This window comes from Dermacentor variabilis, chromosome 3 (genome assembly GCF_050947875.1).
Source record: "Dermacentor variabilis isolate Ectoservices chromosome 3, ASM5094787v1, whole genome shotgun sequence".
NCBI classification, from domain to species: domain Eukaryota; kingdom Metazoa; phylum Arthropoda; class Arachnida; order Ixodida; family Ixodidae; genus Dermacentor; species Dermacentor variabilis.
Window position 1 is genome coordinate 57,986,794 of NC_134570.1, and position 20,952 is coordinate 58,007,745.

Here is a 20,952-nt window from a genome sequence, read left to right on the forward strand (position 1 = left end):
TTGCCTCCCAAAGGAACCGCGTGTGTTTGCATTGTTATGGCATGCGTCGATAGATTTTAGTGAATGTCCGAAACTCCTGGACTTGCTGGCATTCTTGCGTTGACGTCAAAGAACTGCCAGTAGACATTTCTCCAGGGTGTATAACAATTTCCTGGGAAATGTCTCGTATGACATCAGGGGGGAGGGGGTTAACATTGGGGCTTGTTCATTCTACGTGTTGAAGCGAAATGCACTACTGAGCAAGAGGAACGCCGGAAAAGACCACCTGGCATGCACTTGCCCACGTACCGTGTGTGTTCTTTCCGTGTGCTCTATAGTTGCTCAATGGCGTGTTTCAGTTCAATGTTTCAAGCAAGCTATAAGACTCACGTCACAAGGGGCATGAAACATGCGTCGGTACTTTCGTGTCACAAGTGTCAAGAAAGTTTCGAGAAAGAAGCTTGCGCGGGCGCGCTGCGCCTGAGCTGCGCTGTCGACAGCGCTTCTGAAACCCCTATGGCAATCCGAAGATGCGTGTTTTCAAGCTGATTAGTATAAAGAAGAGAGTCCTCCTTACTTTTAACAAGGTTGAGTTGAATACAAGTCGAGCACGAACACAATATTCGCGATCCTTTAGTGACTTGGGAGTCTACAGCCCCTTACAAATGTGACATGCACCTTTTGCTATACAACAAAAGTGTGATTAATTGCATAGCGTATGTAAAATTTCCTTACTCTCACCTCTCTTCAGCGACCTGGGTCGGAGGAGGCTACCTGAACGATACTGACGAGGCTGTCTTCAAGCACGGCCTGCTTGATGCTCCAGAGTTGAAAATTGGCCTGCACATGCATAAACCAAACTCGACGACTATTGTTCCAAAAGCTGCGAATATGAAGCTCTGCGGCGATGACAGGAGATGTAATCGTGGCGTGTTTTCTGTCTGCAGGAGTAGGAACAGCGTCGTCCATGGCTAGTGTTCGAAAAACAACGTAAATGTCCTGGGCCATCATTTGCTGGGAATTCGGCTTGACAGAAGCAAGGAATATGCAGCTTGAGAACAGAGAGTCGACTGGCTTTTTTTTTAAGTAAAAGGAGGTTTGCCGAGTGGCAGTGGGGGCACCCCTCTCGGGCAGCCGCTCTTCGGTTCCAAGAAAGAGCAGAGGGCAATGACTCCCACGGAGGGGACAACGAAATGACGGACGGTCGCTACATGTCGCCGCCAGCTCTGCTTTATTGATTGGAACGCACTATTGATGGGAACTGATATGACCGCTATGCAGTTCGAGCTTGGTGGTTAAGTGGAAAAATCTAACGATCGCAACTGTTTAACAAGAACGTGTAACGCACTTCTGGCAAGAAGATTGATTGATTGATTGATTGATTGATTGATTGATTGATTGATTGATTGATTGATTGATTGATTGATTGATTGATTGATTCTATACAACGTAGGCTTCGTCCTCGGCTGCTCCGTCCGCATCTTGTGTGGCAAACCGTCCCTGGGCGTGCCGGTGGTGCTGCGGCTACCCTTTTACGACAAGGAGTCCGGTCAGCGGTTTCCGTTCCGCACCTTGTGCACACTGGTCAGCGTCGCAGCCCTCGTGGCGGGCTCGGTGCTCGCGAAGACCGCCTTCTCCCGAGGCTGGCTAAGCAAGGACTTCGACGTGTGCAACTGCTTCCAGGACGGCGACGCCAGTCCAATCGTTCCTTGTGCGACCACCACGCGCGGCGGGGTCCGCGGACGTCCGACCACGCTCTTGCTTGAATGTGGCCGCACCGCTGATGATATCCCAGCAGCCGCTGCGGGAAATCTGTCGGCTCCCCGCTCCGCGGCGTCGTTAGCCACCAGTCCTTTAAGAGCGGTCTTGACGCGCCCGGTTTCAAGCGCGGACGACAGCCCACTGTTGAGCAGCCCGCTTATTGAACCCGGCGCTAGTGGACATCTCGGCTCGGCCGCCTCCGGCGATCTTGGCGCAGCGGCCGGAGACGTTGCGTCACACTCGCCGGCTGGTCTGTTCAATGCGCCTGCGATCCCTAGCGAGGCGGAAGGTCGCAGCACGGCGGCGCCGACGACACTCGTCAGCCTTTCTCCTGCCGAGGGCAGGTCCGCCGTCGCGTTCGTCACTCCACCTCTGGAGACGACGGGCGCTCGCGAGCCGGTTGGTGCAGCGTTGCCCGTGACGAGATTGGCCATGTGGTACCGTGGTCACCTTCTTTCAGATCACCGGCACTCATGAAGGGAGTCAGTTCCCCAACGGGTACGAGCGTGCTGGGCACGGAAGCGTTCTCGCCGTTTAGTGTCTCGCTGTCCCTTGACAACACCCCGCTCACCGTGGACGTAACGACAGCGTCCGTAGACGATGTTCACCCCGCGCGGTGTCTGACGACGAAAGATATTTCTCGAGCCACGGCTCCAACGCCCATCGGTGGCACGCTTGCGCAGAACGTGACTTCCAAACCGACGACGACGGATAGTGGTACCGCCCTCGCGTCCGCCATCCAAGAGCTGAAGAGCGGGGCAGTAACAACTGCGAGCGCTTCGGGTCAGCACGAGACATGACATAGCACGATTCGACGCGCAGGCTCGGTGGAAAGCAATCTTCACCAGAGCGGCGAAGCGAAGATGACCTCCGGTGAACCTGATGGCCAGCCCTCTTCTTCCACGGCCGCTCAAACAGCGGACGGTTCCAAGAAAGCGGTAGAGCCACCCGCTTCGTCGACCATATTCGCTGTGCGCGACGACCTTTCGTCCAAGTTATCGTCATCATCATCATCCCGGACATCGAGGTAAACGTCGCGCTCAAAAAAGGATACCCGACGTGAGCGGACAAAGCAGCACAAACCGAGTAGGCGTCAGTGACTCCAGTATTCTGGAATGTCTCCTTCATGGGCTGACGTCGTCTCAACATAACACTATTCTACCAATTTAAACGTGCGTACCTTTCTGTATTTACATCCTGTGACACCATTGCTTTCGCGGTCTTCAACTTATAGTCGGACAACCCGGAACCGCTTGTGTGTAAACTGTGGCATTCGCCCACTTTCTCTGACAGCCGCTTTTTGTGACTGGATTCTTGGATGTGAACTTGCGTGCCACGGGAGGACGTGTGGTGTGACTTAGCCAACAGTCCACGTAGTCATAGTGTAGCTGTGTGGCCATGGGGGGGGAGGGGGGGATGATACCGCTTGACTTACAGCGTGCGCACAAAACGCATTGGCTCAATAGTGTCAAGCTTCGCGCCAAAAGTGGGTCGAGCTGTTTATGCATGCTGAAGGAAGGCTCACACTTTCCGCAGTTGTAGCGCTCTGTTCCTTTGTTCGTGACTTAATTGACTGATCGTCGCGCTTCAGAACTTCGCTCACTCGCAGCCTACGCTTGTGCTTTCAAAAGAGTCCGTGCGTACGCTATGTTTAACAATATTAGATTGCGATCAACAAGGCCTATTCCGGAAATGATATGACGCCTCTCGCCTGCTCAGTTTTGTGCCACCGACTACAGTCATGTACTGAGTACTTGTAGCCACGGCGTAAACGCTCAGGTTGGGCTCTGCAAGCTCAGCGGACAAGGCGATGGCGTGTGCTGCTGATGTGTAATCAAGAGATAAAAACCTATGAATCGGTATTTAAAACAAGCAACATCACCACTCTATCGTAAGTTACTTCAAGCGGTCTCTCCAGCTGCCTGGGCAGCCGCTAACACAAGCTTCGCAGTCGCAGCCGGAAGGCTTCTGAAAAACGACAAATGGTCCCCACTGGTACCGATTGTAACGCCTATATGCAGGTTCCACGAGAGCATATTTGTGTCATGCTACAGGAATGGACAAAAGAACGCAGACCCGCGGCAAACACTGTCAAAGACACTATCAAAGCGCATGTCTTGCACCTTCTGTAGTCCTGTCCTAAGGTATACGATTGCTAAACCTGTAATTCTGAACAAGTTGCCCTAGCAGCACCTTCTTTTAAGCCAATATATATATTCTGAATGGTGGCATAATTGATCTTCTACAAATCTGTCCCAGGAGAACCTCTGATCGAAGGTCGAACGCTGGTATTTATTTATTTATTTGTACCCGAAGGGCCCTGCAGGTCATTACATGTGGGCGGGGGGTGAACAGCAAATAATGATCACTTGATCAATAAGTTGTAGAATGCATAACACAAGTTCACTTATCAATTTATACAAGCAGATGAGTGCACTACTGGAAAATAAATATAGAATGTTTCTTCACTCGGAAATCAGCCTCAACTCTATAGGTACCTGTACTCAGAAAGTACAGTACCGCAAGGCCTTTCCACTGAATGGCCCTGCCCTTAAATAGCGTTAGTGTTCTGTAATGTCATTGTATGTTATTAAATGATCTCTAGATTCCCTGGCTTGATGGTTAACGGCTCGGTTGTGACTGTCACGGTTAGCGAGTCCTCGTGCCAAGTCATGAGCAACCTCATTGAGGTTTACCCGAGTCTCGTCCACTTTCCCCATATGCGCAGGAAAACATGGACTGCAACGATTGTAATGGCATCATTGGAATCAGACATATGCTGGCGGGGTGTCCCGCGACTCTCCCCAACCTCGTTGAAGAATGGACACAGTGGGAGAAAAGGATTCAAAGCCCATTGTTTCAGGACGAACTAAGGGCTGTCCAGAGGGCCCATGATATCGCTGAAAGGCTTGGCCTTACAGTGCCAACGTGGGAATGGCCCGCCTTGGCTTAAGAAGTCGAGCCTCCGGACCTCATTACAATAATTTTCACACACACACACACACACACACACACACACACACACACACACACACACACACACACACACACACACACACACACACACACACACACACACACACACACACACACACACACACACACACACACACACACACACACACACACACACACACACACACACACACACACACACACACACACACACACACACACACACACACACACACACACACACACACACACACACACACACACACACACACACACACACACACACACACACACACACACACACACACACACACACACACACACACACACACACACACACACACACACACACACACACACACACACACACACACGCACACACACACGCACGCACGCACACACACACACACACACACACACGACATGTTGGGCGCGTACCTACAATGCCTTCAACGAAATGCAGCGTGTTATTATGTCGGGCAGGACACCGAGGCTGGATGTTTCTCTTTCAGTCACTGCATGCAACACGCTATCAAGATACAGAGCGAGAGGTGTCAGGGAGACACCATGGAAGACTTCTTATCATTTGTAATCATGACTGCCCAGCAGAATATGGCGCATGAATGAGAGTTACCATCGGGGTTCCAGCGTCTTTCTGTTTGTTGTCTTTGTTTCACTCACTGAAGAAAATATAATACTGTAATCCGCGCGACATGCATTGCGCTACGCCACAGAAGATTGGAGGACACTTGTCGACGTCCTTCTGTAATTGATGGCCGTACAATTGCGCTGCGGAGGACACCTCGGCCTTGCCACTTGCATTGTTAAAAACGTTTCGGTGATTGGAACAAACTATGCATAAAAGGTACAGAGTAACAGATGTCACGAATGCACTGCAGAACTCTGCTGTTCACTTGTCGGCACTGCGTCCCAGCGTACTGCGGCCGAGGCCCGCCTTCGTCTTCTACGGATGACCACCATGCGAAGGGCGTCTACCAGCCACAGCGAGCCCACCAAGAAGGTCACAATGCTGCTGAGGTAGAATAGTCCCTCGTAGGAGCCTAGCTCGTCCTTGAAATGCCCTGGATGAGGAGCGAACGAGACACAACTTGTCAACTTCACTGACAGAATTCTCGCAAGGAAGTTCTTTACAGGCCTGTGAAAAGTTGGGCTGCATTCACGCCACCAATTGAATAACCATTGGTGGATTTATGGTCTACACTATACACGCTTAAAGGACTTGGGGTGTTGCTTTCACCCGCCGCTACGCCCGCCTGTTCGGTCCGTCGAATAGCCCTGACTACGAACACTGTCAGACGCCTGAAACGCTGGAACACATTCTATGCGATTGCACCGCATATATCGTTTTCGATATATACACAAATCGTTTTCGGTGCTCCTACATCGCATGTTGTTGCAACCGCCCACCAACTTCTGAAGACGCGCGAATTAGTGAAAAAAAGGGAAAAAAGAAATAAAAGCCAGTATATTCCACGCCCTGTGGGAATCGATGTTATGCGAAGCAGTGCGCGGGGAGCCCACCAAGTTAACGAAACGACCATGAGAGCACCAACACATAGGCGGCTGTTTCGTGACCTACGTGCGTGACACGCATGTCATGACATTCATGTCATGATCTATAATTTATGTTCGTCATGCACTCTTGTCATAATATGCCAATTTTGGTACATGCCAAGTTAATGAAACGACCATGAGAGCACCAAGACATAGGCGGCTGTTTCGTGACCTACGTGCGTGACACGCATGTCATGACATTCATGTCATGATCTATAATTTATGTTCGTCATGCACTCTTGTCATAATATGCCAATTTTGGTACATGCCAAGTTAATGAAACGACCATGAGAGCACCAAGACGTAGGCGGCTAGATAGATACTGTCAAAGTGGTAAATGTTCGCCAAGAAATCCTTCGCATTTAAAAACGACGGACTGCCGGCAACTGCTTTTGGGGGGAGGTAACGGCACTCCGTATCTTTTCTGGAATTTCCGTACTCCCCCATCGGGCTAAGTTTGCACCACTCAGTGGCTTACATTGCTTGTGCTCAGTGTTAACGTACTCCACTGGGCAAGTAGGGAAACTGTCACAGAGGAGCTAAGTACGGGACATGCAGTAACTTCCTTAGACACTCCGTTTGCTCTTAGAGTAATCTCTTCATATTATAACTCACCGATTATAATCGGACATGTCAGGTGACCCACACCCATGGCAAACCTGCAGAACCCCATGGACAGCCCCAGGCTGGCCACCCCGACCCGGTCGGCCATGATGGGCACGAAGAGCACCACCGCGGTGCCGGTACTCCAGCCGAGAAGCACGCACAGCACAAGCAGCGCAGCGTACGACTGCGTCGCCAGCGGCAGCAGCGCGCACACGAACGCCACGGTCAGCTTGCTGGCGCACATGAGCGTCCGCCGGTCGACCAGGTCCCTGTCGGAGAGCACGCCCGACATGGGACGCGAGATGGCGTCCCCGATGGCCCTCACCGACAACAAAATGGCGCCGTCCTGGGCGCTGAACCCCCTCTCCTTGACGTAGTCCACGAGGATCGTGAACGGTAACATCGAGAAGGCACTGAACGAGCACGTCACGAAGATCATGTAGAAGACCGGGTACTTGAGGAAGCCGAAGTGGCGGGAGCTAGCTGACGACGCTCGCCTGTCTTTATCCGTGCGGTCGACAGCGGTCGCTGCGCCCTCCTCTACGGCTACTGCGGCCTCGTCGCTTAGCAACGCAGCGGCTGCACTCGCGGATGCAGATGAACGATTGGGTTCTTGGTTTCCGTACTTGGCACCGTTCCGCAGGACGCCATCGCCCTGCTGTCCTTTTTCTCGGACAACGTCCGCAGCACAGACAGCACCGTTACACTCCGTCGCGTCACCATTCGCGCGGGTCACCAACGCTTTCGAAAACGTTCCATCTACAGAGTGCGAGACTTGGCCGTTGTCGACAGTACGCACATCTTCTGTCTTGGAGCTATTGGACGATTTCGAGACCTCACGTCCTGTGCTGTACCTGTCGTCTCCCCTGGCCTTCAGTCCGGCGCTGTTTCTCCTGGCCTCTGTTTCGTTCTGTGCTTGTGCCCAGGGTGGCTTTCTGTAGAACAGGGATCCGGCGAGCGCGTGGAGCTGGAGGCCTCCCGTAATGAGCAGTGCACCGCCTAAATTGTACTCCTGTACGAGCAGCAGCAGGACCATGGGGTAGAGGAATGCCGCCAGGGTGCCACCGATGAAGTAGATGCCGTTGGCCGAACCGCGGTACCTCCGGAAGTGGTAGCCTATGAGCAGATCCTTGGTCGGCATCACGATTCCCTGGCCTATTCCTGTAAAAGACAGGACACGAGTACCTTTACACGAGTGCAGAGAAAGGCGCTCCTGCATGTGTACCAGACCATTCTTGAAGTAGTAGAGTTACTTCTCATGTGTGGTAATAATGATTGATGTGTCAGTCAGCTTTTCTTTCTCGCTCACCGATAAAAAAACTAGCGTTGCCTAAACTCGTGAATATTTATATCCTTATGACACGCACTGCCTCTTTATTTCCTCTGTCTTGTTGGTTGCGTAATGGTACACCTAGTCTGCAGGCACAGAGCTTCCTTTAGGTTTCTTTCTGTAAACTTTTTCTGGGTACAAGCAATTAAGTCCTTGTTGCAAACCTTCTCTACTTGCTCGAATGATCTACCCGCCGTGGTTGCTCAGTGGCTATGGTGTTGGGCTGCTGAGCACGAGGTCGCGGGATCGAATCCCGGCCACGGCGGCCGCATTTCGATGGGGGCGAAATGCGAAAACACCCGTGTGCTTAGATTTAGGCGCACGTTAAAGAACCCCAGGTGGTCAAAATTTCCCGAGTCCTCCACTACGGCGTGCCTCATAATCAGAAAGTGGTTTTGGCACGTAAAACCCCAAATATTATTATTATTATTATCGAATGATCTATTCTCGTTGTCTTCCTGCACTGACAAATGCTTGAGCGTCATTAAATACGAGTTCAAAGTGCGTGCACCTGTGCCTTCTAATTTCGTGTGACATCTTTTGCGCAATTGTCCTACGCAAGAGTGTAATTCAATTCGTGCAATTTGCTTTACCTAAAGGAGTGTCTTCTTACGTACATTCTACTTGTTGGATGCTATCGGTGTGCCGGCTCACAAAATATATGAATGTGCACTGTGCGCACCAAATCATCAATCAAGGGTGAAGTTGTCGAGTATGGCACACTGCAGCGTGAAATGTCCAGGAGAACTTGTAAGCGAGTTAGTCTTTTGTGGTTGTTCATACAGCGTTTTCCTTTTTTCGTTGTGTAGTATGGGCGTGTGCGCGTACCTTTTTGTGCGACCATCAGCGTCGGTGTAGCATCCGGGCCGAACGAAACACGAGAGGAGGCTAGGTTCGGATTCTACACAGCGCCCAGGTATAGAAGGCGTCAACGACTCCAGAGCAGTGCATGAACGTGCGAGTATGTATGGACGCAAGAGAGTGCACGACGTTCCCCTTGTCGTTATAGGTTTATTACAGCCTTTCTTTTCACTATTCAACCGAGAAGGAGACTAAGTATTGCATCCATTCCATATTCTCCTGTGCGACCGCAACGGCAGCAAACCTTATGGGTAAACACTGTCACATATAACATGTGCTATGTTATGAGATATATGCCCAGAAATGTGTGCGTCACGCCGACAATTAAAGGTAATCTGCACACGTCTCAAGTACGAGATGTGGAGTATGTGTAGAGGTAAGTTGCTACGCAGAAATAGCAACGCAACCCTTGGTACAAGCGATGATAGTTGTGAGTGGACGGAGGATGCTAAGTTCAAAAAGTAACTAAGGCAGCTCAGAAAATAGCTTATTATCCTTCCAAATGGTTTAGCCCTCTCGAGGGCGGCATAAAAGAATCGTTATTATGAGTCTGCACAACGCCGTTCGCGCAAATCCTAACGTGAAAACACGTACCGCTGAAGACAGCATGAACAGTACATCCTTTGCAGCACTGCTCTCGGGCATGCACAGAAGCAACGGGAGAGGTGGTTTTGCAATAAATATATTGTTTTCCTGGAGAACCCCGTATACGTCTGCTCATAAAATAAATTTCATTAATGTGAAAACATTATGTGGCTCATGAAGCGGAAAATCCCGAGGCGTGGCCAGAGATGGTACAAAAAGTCTCGTAGTCATAGGTACGTGTTCATATGACACTGCTCGTGTGTTCGTCGTCATCTTCTTCCGCAGCTGGCTTCGTTTCCGCCCATCGTGCCAGCGCTCCCATACTGCCCCACCCTCTGCGAAGGCGCCGATGGTACCGGCCCACTGCCAATCTGTGCGGCGATTTCGGTGAATTTTGGCATGCGCTCCCATGGATGAGCCTTCGACTTCGACTTCTCAGTTAGTAGCTGCGCCCGGCTCCTATGGACGTCCACGCAAGTACGCGAACAATGCAGAGGCACGCGATGCGAGAAACGATATAAGGAAACGTGAAAACAATACCGTTAGGTTTCGTAAAACTCTCGTTCATCGGGAAGATGTCGCAACGCTTTCACATTTATCTACGTGGGCATATCTAAGTGCCCTCGACATTTCCCCCTCCTCCTCTGGATCGTTACCCTGCAGCGCTCTGTGATTTGTATAATCCATAGGAAGAAAGCGTATTGTCATGGCTCAAAGTCAAAGAGAAAGAAAATTGCGGAACACAGTTATGAACACGAACAAAAAAGAGACACAACAGCATTCAACTCACCACCGCAGACGCCTTGCAGGACGATCACACTTGTCAAGGAACGTGCGAAGTAGCACAGGATGCTGCTCACGCCAACGATGAGACATCCCAACAAGGTCTGTGTCCGCAGAGACAGGAACTTTGTCAGTAGGCCCCATACAGGACCTGCACGTCAGAAGGTCGCGAAATGGCAGAGATGGCAAATTGGAACTCTGGAAGCATTGTCCACAAAATTAGCGTTGGGCGGCGACCCGGTGCCGCATTTCCAGCCACAGTTGTCAAGAAGCGAGTTCTCGTTCGTCACAAACAAGCGTCGGTGACTTCTAAGCGTACAGATCAGTTTCTGGGCATGTTATTGTTAATTATAGGCGACGTGTTTTCATCACACAGGGTCGTTACAACATATGATGCTGACAGCTAGCTACAGGTCAGCGGTATCTGTCACAAAACCTTTGTTTTATCGTGTTACTATCATATGACAGTAACACTTGATGTGGACGCTTGATGTGGACACGACCAACGATCCTATTGGAAACGTTTCTTCCATGCTATGCACAGCGAAAGGCTTGAAGGTACGCTCAGGAAATATTATGTTTCTCTGTATAAATAAAATGCGCTTCTACAATACCAAAAAAAAACACCCTTGGATTAATGCGACACTTTCAAAAAACACAGAAGGACGTACACGGGCAATGTATACGTAGAAGTCTCAGCCTTGGCAGTCCACCTCAACCAGTTCGACTTCGCGCGAAATTCCACCCCCTATAACGCATTAATGGCGGCGGCTAGTAACGCGAAGTAGATAAAACAAATGGCTTTTTGCAGCATATCTCCGCGCGTAGTTCGGAGATAGCGATCGCAATCGCAGGTGGAGCGTTTTTCATTTTCCTGCTGCCAGCCCGGCCGGCTCGGAAACAAAAAACTCGTTCTCCTTGCCGCGGCGGCGAGCACTTACTTGACCAGTTGACCACTTAAAATGCGACGCCCTCTCTCAGGCACAGATGAGGGGAAGAGTCGCACTTCGCGATAAGCGTTTTCCAACCGATGCTGCCTGAAGGTGAAGGCCGAAGGCCACGCGCTTATTGCCAGCTCCGTCGCCACGCCTTGTGGAAGTGACGCTTATAGCACGCGATGCGATGCAGCTGTGACAGGCGGCTCAAGCTCTGCGTACCGTAGTCGCAAAAGAAAAAAAAAAGTCTTACGCTGGAATTGTTCGTAAGAGCAAGTTACAGCCAATCCTGACGCTGGACATATATTTAGGCGATCGATGGAATTTTTCGTAAGAGCAGCGAGAGAAAAGGTTTTTGTTGGAAAACATTTTAGCCGGCGTGTGTACAGCCACTCACATGCTACTCTGTATAGGGATGAGGGGAAAGAGGATTAAAAGATTCCAGATGATATTGGAAAACAATTAGATAAATATAAGTATGAAATGTGCTAGTGAACCTGATAACAATATTTAACAGTGAGCGGATGGGTGGCTTTTCCATATCACAAAGGGAATCTTTAAGGCATTCCGAGAAAGCCATAATTTCTAAAAGGTATCGAAAAACATATATCGAAGACCCGCCGTTGTTTTGAAGGTCCGTGCATTGGGCCTAAGTTGTAACGTTAGCGGATCGTGACAAATTATGTCCATTTGGTGCTCAAAAGCAAATGACAGCCAATCCTGATGTTATACATATATTTAGCGAAGACGGCCACTCAATGGCATAGATCACTTACGAACTAAATGCTTTCAGGAAATAAGTCTCTGGTTACTAATGATACTAAGTTTCCGGAGCTCTGGAGTTCATTAAGCAATGCCATTGAAGGGAACGGGGAAATTTTCCGTTTACTGTGCAAATAAAACCTCCCAATTTTTCTGGGAGTTGTTCCATTTTAATTTGTCTTGTTTCTGCACACCTTTCTGCATGAAGCGAGGGTATCGACCCCTGGCAGCCTCGAAGTAGCTAGCATGCGAGGGCTCATTGGCCAGCTTCCTGCTCCTAAGTTCACACGATTCATGACGTCTGCTCTTGACGAGATGCTCCACATCCGTAGCCATGGGCACGGATCTTTTATTTCTACTTTTCACTCATTGTTACACAAATTCCTCTTTATGAGGGATGCATCGAGTGACTCATACGCAAATATTTACTTCGCTCCTGTGTAACTCCTACCATACAACCTATACTTGGGATCGTGCCACGTTTGAGGGCCTACGATACACCGCGGACCTGTATGCATCGACCTTGTTAAGAACACTCAAGTAATTTACGTGCGACATATCCGGCAATTACGCGTATTCCCGTGACGAGATTTGGGCCGATAAAAAAAAAAGCAAGCTGCTTTCGCAAATGCCATTCGTCTAATAAAACAGTCGCTCCGACAGAAGGAACGAGAAATTTCGATAAGCAATCGATCGCCTTCGAAGGAAATTGCAAATACAGCGCCCGACCGGACGTCGCGTCGGCGCCGGTTTCCTACAGTCCCCATCGTCAAACCATTAATTTAATGTCCGCCGCAGCCCCAAAGACCCTTCCGGTGATCTGCAGTTACGCCTGTCTTGCGTCAGTCGACTGCGTCGTGTGCCCACGAATTGCCCGATCGCGATCACTTTTGCCTAATCTTCTGGCCTGCTTCGCTAGGAAAGTCCAATTTCCAGAGCCGCTTCCCGGCAGATTTAGGTACCGCATATGGCAATTTCACATCGTTTTTGTTCGTCGCATATTCTCTCATTGGTGCATCTTGGCTCAACGCTTGAAATTTTTTAAGTTTGCACACTACCAAAAAGTTTACGGTGAGGGGGGTTGCGGGGACACTTGACTATCTCACGCCCCTGCTCCCCCCCCCCTCCCTGATGTAGCTTTCCCCGCATGCTTCTCGCGTCTCCTGTAATCGCATGTCTGATCCTTACAGTACTATAATCAGAAAAGGTTTAATCATGCAAGAATTAAGATCTGGAGTGGCAATGGCATATCACTCCACATCTATATTTAAGCGTCCTGGCTCTGTCGTGAATGCGGCCAAAAAAAAAACAAGAGTGGGAGTGGAAAGCCGTGGGCATCGCAACGAAGGCTCGAAAAAGGACCCCGAGATGGTTTGGACACGCACAGAAAAGAGACGACAGCTGCACCGGAAAGAAGGTCGTATCTTAAGCGCGATGGCGTGCCACGACATATACTTAAGATGAGGTTAATCTCAGAAACGTCGTAGGACATTAAAGAGGTACATTTAACATGGGAGAGGTTGAAGGAAAAATTCCCGACAAAGTGAGCAAACAGATTGTAATCAATAAGAAGAAGCCCGTAGATAAACAGGAAAACCTACATAAGACAAAAAAAGATAATATGCATTTCCCTAATTCTGCATGTCTTCCCTATGATTTGAGCAGATATAACGAGAAAACTATAGGACATGTACGAAAATATATCATTTCAGTAAAGATTACACGGGAAATTAACGGACTCATTAGAACGCCCATGAAACATCTTTTGTATACCGCAAACGTAGTGCCTGCGACATCCAATGCGTCTACATTCTCTACACATTGTAAAACTGCGGACGGCATGCTGTGAGATACGTGTGGCTTACCTAAGAGCATGGCGAGGCTCATGTTGAGGCTGATGACCCAGCTGGTCCTCTCCCGGCTCTCGCCGAAGGTGGCCACCAGGGCGACGAAGATCACGCCGCCCGAACGACGCAGGAGGCTGAGCCAGAAGAGATTCCAGGCTGCGGCCGAAGCCACGAGCCAAGCCCACGGCCCGTCGGGACCGTGATGCCGTCTGTTCCACGGGGATTCGCGATGCCTCATCTCGAGAGCGTCTTGGAACGAGGATGTTCCGGATTGGCGCCCAGTCGTTGGCCCGGCTACGCACGGCAGCTCAGACCGCGGTGTGTCTTTCAAGCAGTGGACAAGGAAGGGCTCGCCTAGAAACAAACGCTATCAGACTAAGCACGTAGGTCAGAAATCAAGAGGGACGCCGACGTTTCCACATCGTCTATTCTTCGGAAGCATGTGCGACGCTGCTGGGGTCAATGTCTTCGCTGTCGGTTCACGGAAGTATATTCTGCTTCCTTAAGGTTGCCTCTTGCAGCGTTCAAGAGTGAGTTCCTCTTCCTGCCGTACAGAGCGCAGTGATATGTAACTATCGAAGATATTTAACCAGTAGCGCGCGCATAACGAGGTCCACTGAGGCCAAGTGCATTGAAGAGCACTGCGATTAATTTTGCGCCTTAACGGGGCTTAAAGCGAGATAAGGTAACGTGCACATTTGAACGCGCTGGAGCTGTCAAAATATCGTTTGCGCCGAAGCTTCCTCTGGAGTTGTGTGTCAACCCTTTCTACCCAATAGCAACCGTGTGGCCTTCTCCTAAAACCCTAAATTATCTTGTAGTATAAAAACCTAAAGTTCGAAAAGCTTGCGTGTGGTAGTCTCCAGCTGATCCTTGGCGTTAAAAACTTATTTCACGCAGGATCATATCCTTGAGGCGCTTCCTTACGGCGTGTTGTGTCCTCTTCCGTATTAGTCACACATCATCGACTTTCTGAACACTTGGTCGTATGCTCTATTGACCGCGCACATCCTCAGCAAGGCAGACTTCTGGGGCTTCCACAAACGCGATACACACACCGTTAAAATGAAAATAAGGCACGACAACAGAGAGCAAAGTAAAGGAGTCAGCTCCGTCACGCCATCCGGAAGACGCCCATCATGTAACACGAATCTGCGGCCATATCGGGAATATTTACCGGCGCTTCCGTCTCGAAATCGCCGCTGTATCAAGTTCAGCCGCTCAGCATTTCCGGAGCGCACACACCCACGCGCGGCGGTTTCCTAAAGCCAAGCAAGCGAAGCCAGTGCTCCAAACGCTGCCAGAAGCCACTGCCACCGCCTTACTTGATATGCGTCCCATCGAGCGCACGCCCAGCAGTCTGCGCGCCAGCTGGCAGTTAAAGTGTCTTCTCGCGTGTGTGCAGCAGGAGCCCGCACGTCTTTCTCTCACCGGCACTCGTGCGCGTCAGAGAGAGAGAGAGAGAGGGAGAGAGTGAGGGTGTGGATGAGGGCACTCCGCAATGACGTTTTGACGCTCGCCTTTGGAGAGGCGAGGGTAACCAGTTTTTTTCCAGGGCTCTTTCTTTCTTTTTTGTATCCTCAAACACCGCGAGTAAGTAAATGCGATTGCGACTCCTTGAGGCAGCCGTTCCGCGAGCCGATCAAACAGTCGGTCCGGGCGTTCGCGCAAAGTTCGGCGCGCGCCGAACAACGAGAAGCGCGCGATTGCGTAATGGCGTCGCATTACCGCCGGAGACACATCGGCTTGCCGAAAGGGAACTGGGTCTCCGGTTGCGAGCGCTTCGGTCCTAATAGCTTCGCTCAGATAACCACGCCGCGACCCGATGCCGCTCGGCTGCCGCCGTCGTCAAGGTCGACCGGGGCGTGGAACAAAGACTGAAGTAACAACGCTGGGCCGTGGTTTTTGACATCTGTCGTTGCACCGTTCGATGTCCGCGCAGCTGAGAGCCATGGCTCATGGGTCTACAGGTCCGGAAGGGAACGCGCGTATATCTAGACCACGTGCTTCAAAGATACGAAGATATGGAGATGCGTTCCAGAGATATGGCCTTGGCGAGAACAGCAAATTTTCTTTCAGATGCAGGAACCACATTGACCGTACGTCCCGTATAGGAGCTCATTTGATATCGAAAAGCTCGTGTTTGTCTGTTCGGTTTACAAAGTTGTGAATCAGCGGCAGCAGAAGAGCAGCAGCACCAGCTTCTTACGTGCAACATCTCGAGGTCCCCTTGCGCGCATCTAATAAAAGAGAAAAGCAAAACGGAGAAGCCTAGTTGTGTGCACAGTAGAGCGAAAAGCTCTCACACAAGTCTCTAACTACTCTTCTGCTGCATCGGCCGTGTGTCTCGCAAATTTCTCTAGCCTCGCCATGCGATCAAGTTTTCTGCCGCTCTCGACGGGCGTTTATCGTCTATTGCCTTGGCACCCATTCTGCCGCTCTAACAGAGCCTCGGTTATCTTCTCTAGGCATTACACGACCTGGCTAACTCCACCAGTTCCTCTCCGATCTCAACTATAATAACAGCTACACGCGGTTGCTCCCCATTACGTTGCTGGCGTCTTTCGGTCTCTAAAGCGTTGCGCCGTTCATTATTTCGTATTCCGTCGGTGACTGCATGGCCCTTGGATTCCTTTCAAGTTCCCTCGTTATCCTCCGAATTTCGTCATCACAGGTAAGTGATTGAGTATACCTGGTGATCCGAATCTCAGCATCGCAGGTTTTATAGCGTAGTACTTGGCGAAATACACTGACTATACCGGCATACTCTCAATTCGTAGACCTTCTGGATGCTGTACAATTCCACGCTTAACTTACACTACCCTGAAGAGGTACTTAGTCGCCGTTACGCTTAGGTGCACAAGATTAATCTATAATTGGCAATTTTAATTTATTTTGTTAGTTCACCTCTTCTTGTTCGTTTCGCTTTAGCACCTGATTCGTGGCCAAATGCGCCGTGGATATGTGCCAGGATTCTTGGGGATAACAACAGAACATCAGTGATGAGGTAGGTGATTTGGCAACGGCCGATGTAGAATATGTCCGAGAATTGGGCCCTCGAGGCGACTTCGATATCCTAACGTCGTATTGCGGAGCGTAAGAGGAGGATGTTGTAGGCTGATCTTGCCTTTCAAGGGATGTCAGTAATTGCTTCGCCCGAGCGCCTGCTTTCAGAAAAAGGCGCACTGTTCGTACGCTGTTGTCAATAATTACTTCTATGTAATGCACTGCGACTTAAACAACTTAGAAGAAGAATTATGGGGTTTTACGTGCCAAAACCACTTTTTGATTATGAGGCCCGCCATAGTGAAGGACTCCGGAGATTTTGACCACCTGGGGTTCTTTAACCTGCACCTGAATCGAAGCACACGGGTGTTTTCGCATGGCCGCCGTGGCTGGGATTCGATCCCGCGACCTCGTCCTCTGCAGACCAACACCGTAGCCACTAAGCAACCACGGCGGGCACTTAAACATCTTGAAGATTGCTTCATCACAGGCTAAACTGTTGTTGTTGTTGTTGTTGTTGTTGTTGTTGTTGTTGTTGTTGTCGTCGTCGTCGTCGTCGTCGTCGTCGTCGTCGTCGTCGTCGTCGTCGTTGTTGTTGTTGTTGTTGTTGTTGTCGTCGTCGTCGTCGTCGTCGTCGTCGTCGTCGTCGTCGTCGTTGTTGTTGTTGTTGTTGTTGTTGTTGTTGTTGTTGTTGTTGTTGTTGTTGTTGTTGTTTATTCAGGCACCACTGCCTGTTCTTTCACGTCAAACTTGGGCTGTCCAGAGAGCCCACAGTGCGGTGGTTAGGCTCGGCCTACCAGTCGCCACGCGGGAGCGGCCCGCAGCTCTGCCCTAGGGCAAACCTTCTCAGGACCTTGTGAATAAAGTTCTTTGTCTGTCTGTCTGCCTGTTTTGCGACAGCTGCAGCATTTCATGCGGAACATTGCTGTCACTTTTAGTGAGGAAAGCGCAAAATGGGAAGTATAGGCTTCTTTAGCACTGGCTCTGTTTTATTCATTTTTACGATCCACTATGGTGTTTTGCTACTAAACATTGACGTCTGTTGTGAAAGCTCCTCGATGCCACTCAAGAGAGACAACAGATTTCTTCCTAGAGTATTTCGTAAATAAATGAATTTCATTAATTAAATATCGATATGCCACAAGAAGCCTCATATGAAGCTTACTTGAGATTATAGCACAAAAATTTATTTATTTGCTATTCACATCACATTCGGCCAGAAAAGCTTTCGGTCGTTGTGTTTACAATCTTCTGTGACCAAAAGGCTCTCCTTGAGGAGCTTTCTGTGTAGCGCATAACTTGTCTAGCATACACGCAACTCACCACATGTCTGAGCTTCGGCGCTGGTGCTTTTTTGTTTTGTGTACGCCAGAGGTATTGTATTGTGTTTAGTAGGCATGGTGTTTTTGCACCGATGCCTCTTAAGACTACATCAATCTTGAAGCGTAGTCAAGAACATTAAAGAGCAAAGGCTCATGGGAAATGGGCCCTCATCACGTGGCACACAAGAGTTAACTTCTAGCCGGCGAGCGCGTAGGGAGTACGGTAGATAGTACTCTCCCGTACTCTATTGCGATACAGTACTCCCTCCCGTGCGGGGAAAGAGACCTTGCTTTGCTGGGAGGCGAGGTTGCTAGCCTTTTGAGACCCGGCGTCCACCTGAGTGGAATAACTTGAATTATTCTTTTAGCAAATGGGCGGTGCTTTCATGCACCCTGAACGCTCGTCCAATGCTGTTTAAAAATCTGAGCTATGATCTGAGTTTGAGTTTGAACCTAATATTACGCACCTGAGCGACCTGACATCCCTGCGAAATGGCGGCTTGGAGCGTGACTACGTTTTACGGCAGGCGCCCGCGGCACTATCTGCATAACAGTCTTCACACGAGTTTAAGATGAACTAAGCACATCGCAGTATGCTTTTGAAGGAACTGAGACAAACGCTAAAAGTTTGTTTCGTAGATGGCGCTACTGTGTATTTTTTTGCTACTAAGTAAGTGTTGTTTACTACCAAAGCAATGTTCAGTAGACTTTAAAGGGTAGAATAATGCAAAATCACCACTCACCCTCTGGAGTATGTGCAGGAGTCTGTTTACCTTCGTCATTTACTCACCAGTGATCCTGATCATGAGAAGGAAGTTTACAGAAGAATAAAAGTGGGTTGGAGTTCATACGGCATTACGAAATCCTGACTGGGAGCTTACCGCTGTTGTTGAAACGAAAATTGTGCAATCATTGCATTCTTCCGGTGCCATCATATAGGGCACGAAGTTAGAGGTTAAGACGAAGCTTTAGCTCGGGCCTAACTCCGACGCGGCCCATTGAAATACATGTAAAACGCAAAAACATTTTGTGGGATAAACCCTGGACGGATTTTAATGAAATTTGTTGCGATTCTAGTGACTGTTGGAAGCGTAATCTTGATTTAGGGCCTGAATTCCATAAAAAAGATTTTCAAACATTCGAAAGTTTGAAAAAAATAGAAGCACTACGTTTATATAATAATAACTCTGCATTAAGAACAGATATCATGGTTCTGTAAACGGCACACATTAGATCATTGAAAGCGTACAAGTTCGATATGTTATTTTACATCTTACGTGAATTTGCTACGTTCTGTACAAGGATTCTGCAAAAGCTGTATTTTCATATTACTAACTATTTGAGAGTCATGGGTAACATATCAATTTTTTCCACCTTAATATTACTATAAGATGCAATTCACAAAATTGTGATATCATCTTTCATTGCGGAGTAACAGAGTTGTAAACGGTGATAGTTTCGTTTTCTGAAGATGTTCTATTTTTGTCCATTTTTAATAGGAAATTGACAACGTAAATCATTAATTCGACACCCAACAGTCACTAGATTTCAAGTTTTCCGTTTAAGTGCAGCAAACCTCGCCAAGTTTGGTACAGTGGTTGCCGATAAAAACGAGTTCTCGTTTTACATGTATTTAGATAGGAGCACCCGAGCTAAAGCTTACAATTATAAGCTTTAGCTCGGGTGCTCCTATGTAAATACATGTTATAATCTTAACGAAGAAGCTCGAGAACAAGTCAAGCGCCGCCCAAATAGCGATGGAATGAACATTGTTGGGCGTAGCGTTAAGAGACTGGAAGAGAGCGGTGTGGATCAGAGATCAAACTGGGGTAGCTGATCTTCTAGTTGACACTAAGAGAAAAAAAATGAACGGAGCTGGGCAGGCCATGTAATGCTTATAGGGCATGCGTAGGACCTAAGTTACAGAAAGGGTGCCAAGGGAAGGGAAGCGCAGTCGAGGAGGGCAGAAAATTACGTGGACTGACGAAATTAGGATATTTGCAGGGGCAAACTCGAATGAGCTAGTGCAAGACGGGAGTAATTGGAGATGGCTCGGAAAGGCCTTCGTTCTGCATTGGACGTAAAGATGGGTTGATGATGATGATGAAATGTTTATGTACACGATGGTGGACACCGGGACTCTAGAGTAGTGCCTCTGAATTTGACACTGTCTATAAAGAACCTCACCCGAAGGGGGCTACAGGTGGGCAGAACAGGGCGCCAACATGTTCGCAATAAAATGGCACAATAACGGAGCTATGGGAGAGAGTCCTGCCAGCGTTTACTGTTGAGGCCGTGTTCACGGTTGCTATAAGCGGGCATTTTCCCGCGTGTTCCCACCATTTGCTTACACAATTCGCATAAAGTTCAGTACTTATCGATCGAATCGTCCTTGTCTTTTGACTTAAGAGCCCCTACCGACAGTGCATGGTCACCTACGCAGGAAGAACAAGGATCAAGAATCGTTTTATTTGTTTCAAAGTGAAAAATACAGCGTATCTTGCAGGAAAGAGTTTCAAAATCAAGATAGGCACCAGCGAAGACGGGGCGAGAGGTTAAGAGCATGGCAAAATAATGCGTGTTTGCCGAACATGTCGTTATTGATGCTTGTTCGATTTATACACGTCTGGGATACAAAGATATTG

The 20,952-nt window shown here is 49.2% G+C and overlaps 1 protein-coding gene across 1 annotated transcript; it reads right to left on the minus strand.

Annotated features, from left to right (window-relative positions):
• Positions 1 to 5,094: 5,094 nt before the first annotated feature.
• On the minus strand, positions 5,095 to 15,411 carry LOC142575699 (monocarboxylate transporter 9-like). Its single transcript, XM_075685263.1, has 4 exons — positions 13,998 to 15,411; positions 10,443 to 10,586; positions 6,886 to 8,037; positions 5,095 to 5,777 (listed from the first exon to the last, which is right to left on the minus strand). Exons 1-4 carry the CDS (start codon positions 14,215 to 14,217, stop codon positions 5,578 to 5,580), a joined length of 1,716 nt encoding a protein of 571 aa, XP_075541378.1. The 5' UTR covers positions 14,218 to 15,411; the 3' UTR covers positions 5,095 to 5,577.
• Between the last annotated feature and the right edge of the window lie 5,541 nt (positions 15,412 to 20,952).

Bases quoted from the DNA above. Each gene is read 5' to 3' on its own strand.
- LOC142575699 (XM_075685263.1), bottom strand. From the start codon at position 14,217: ATGAGGCATCGCGAATCCCCGTGGAACAGACGGCATCACGGTCCCGAC. The intron at 10,587-13,997 runs GTAAGCCACACG...TCTGACGTGCAG, and splicing joins GAGCCTCGCCATGCTCTTAG to GTCCTGTATGGGGCCTACTG. The intron at 8,038-10,442 runs GTGAGTTGAATG...TGTCTTTTACAG, and splicing joins CCTGCAAGGCGTCTGCGGTG to GAATAGGCCAGGGAATCGTG.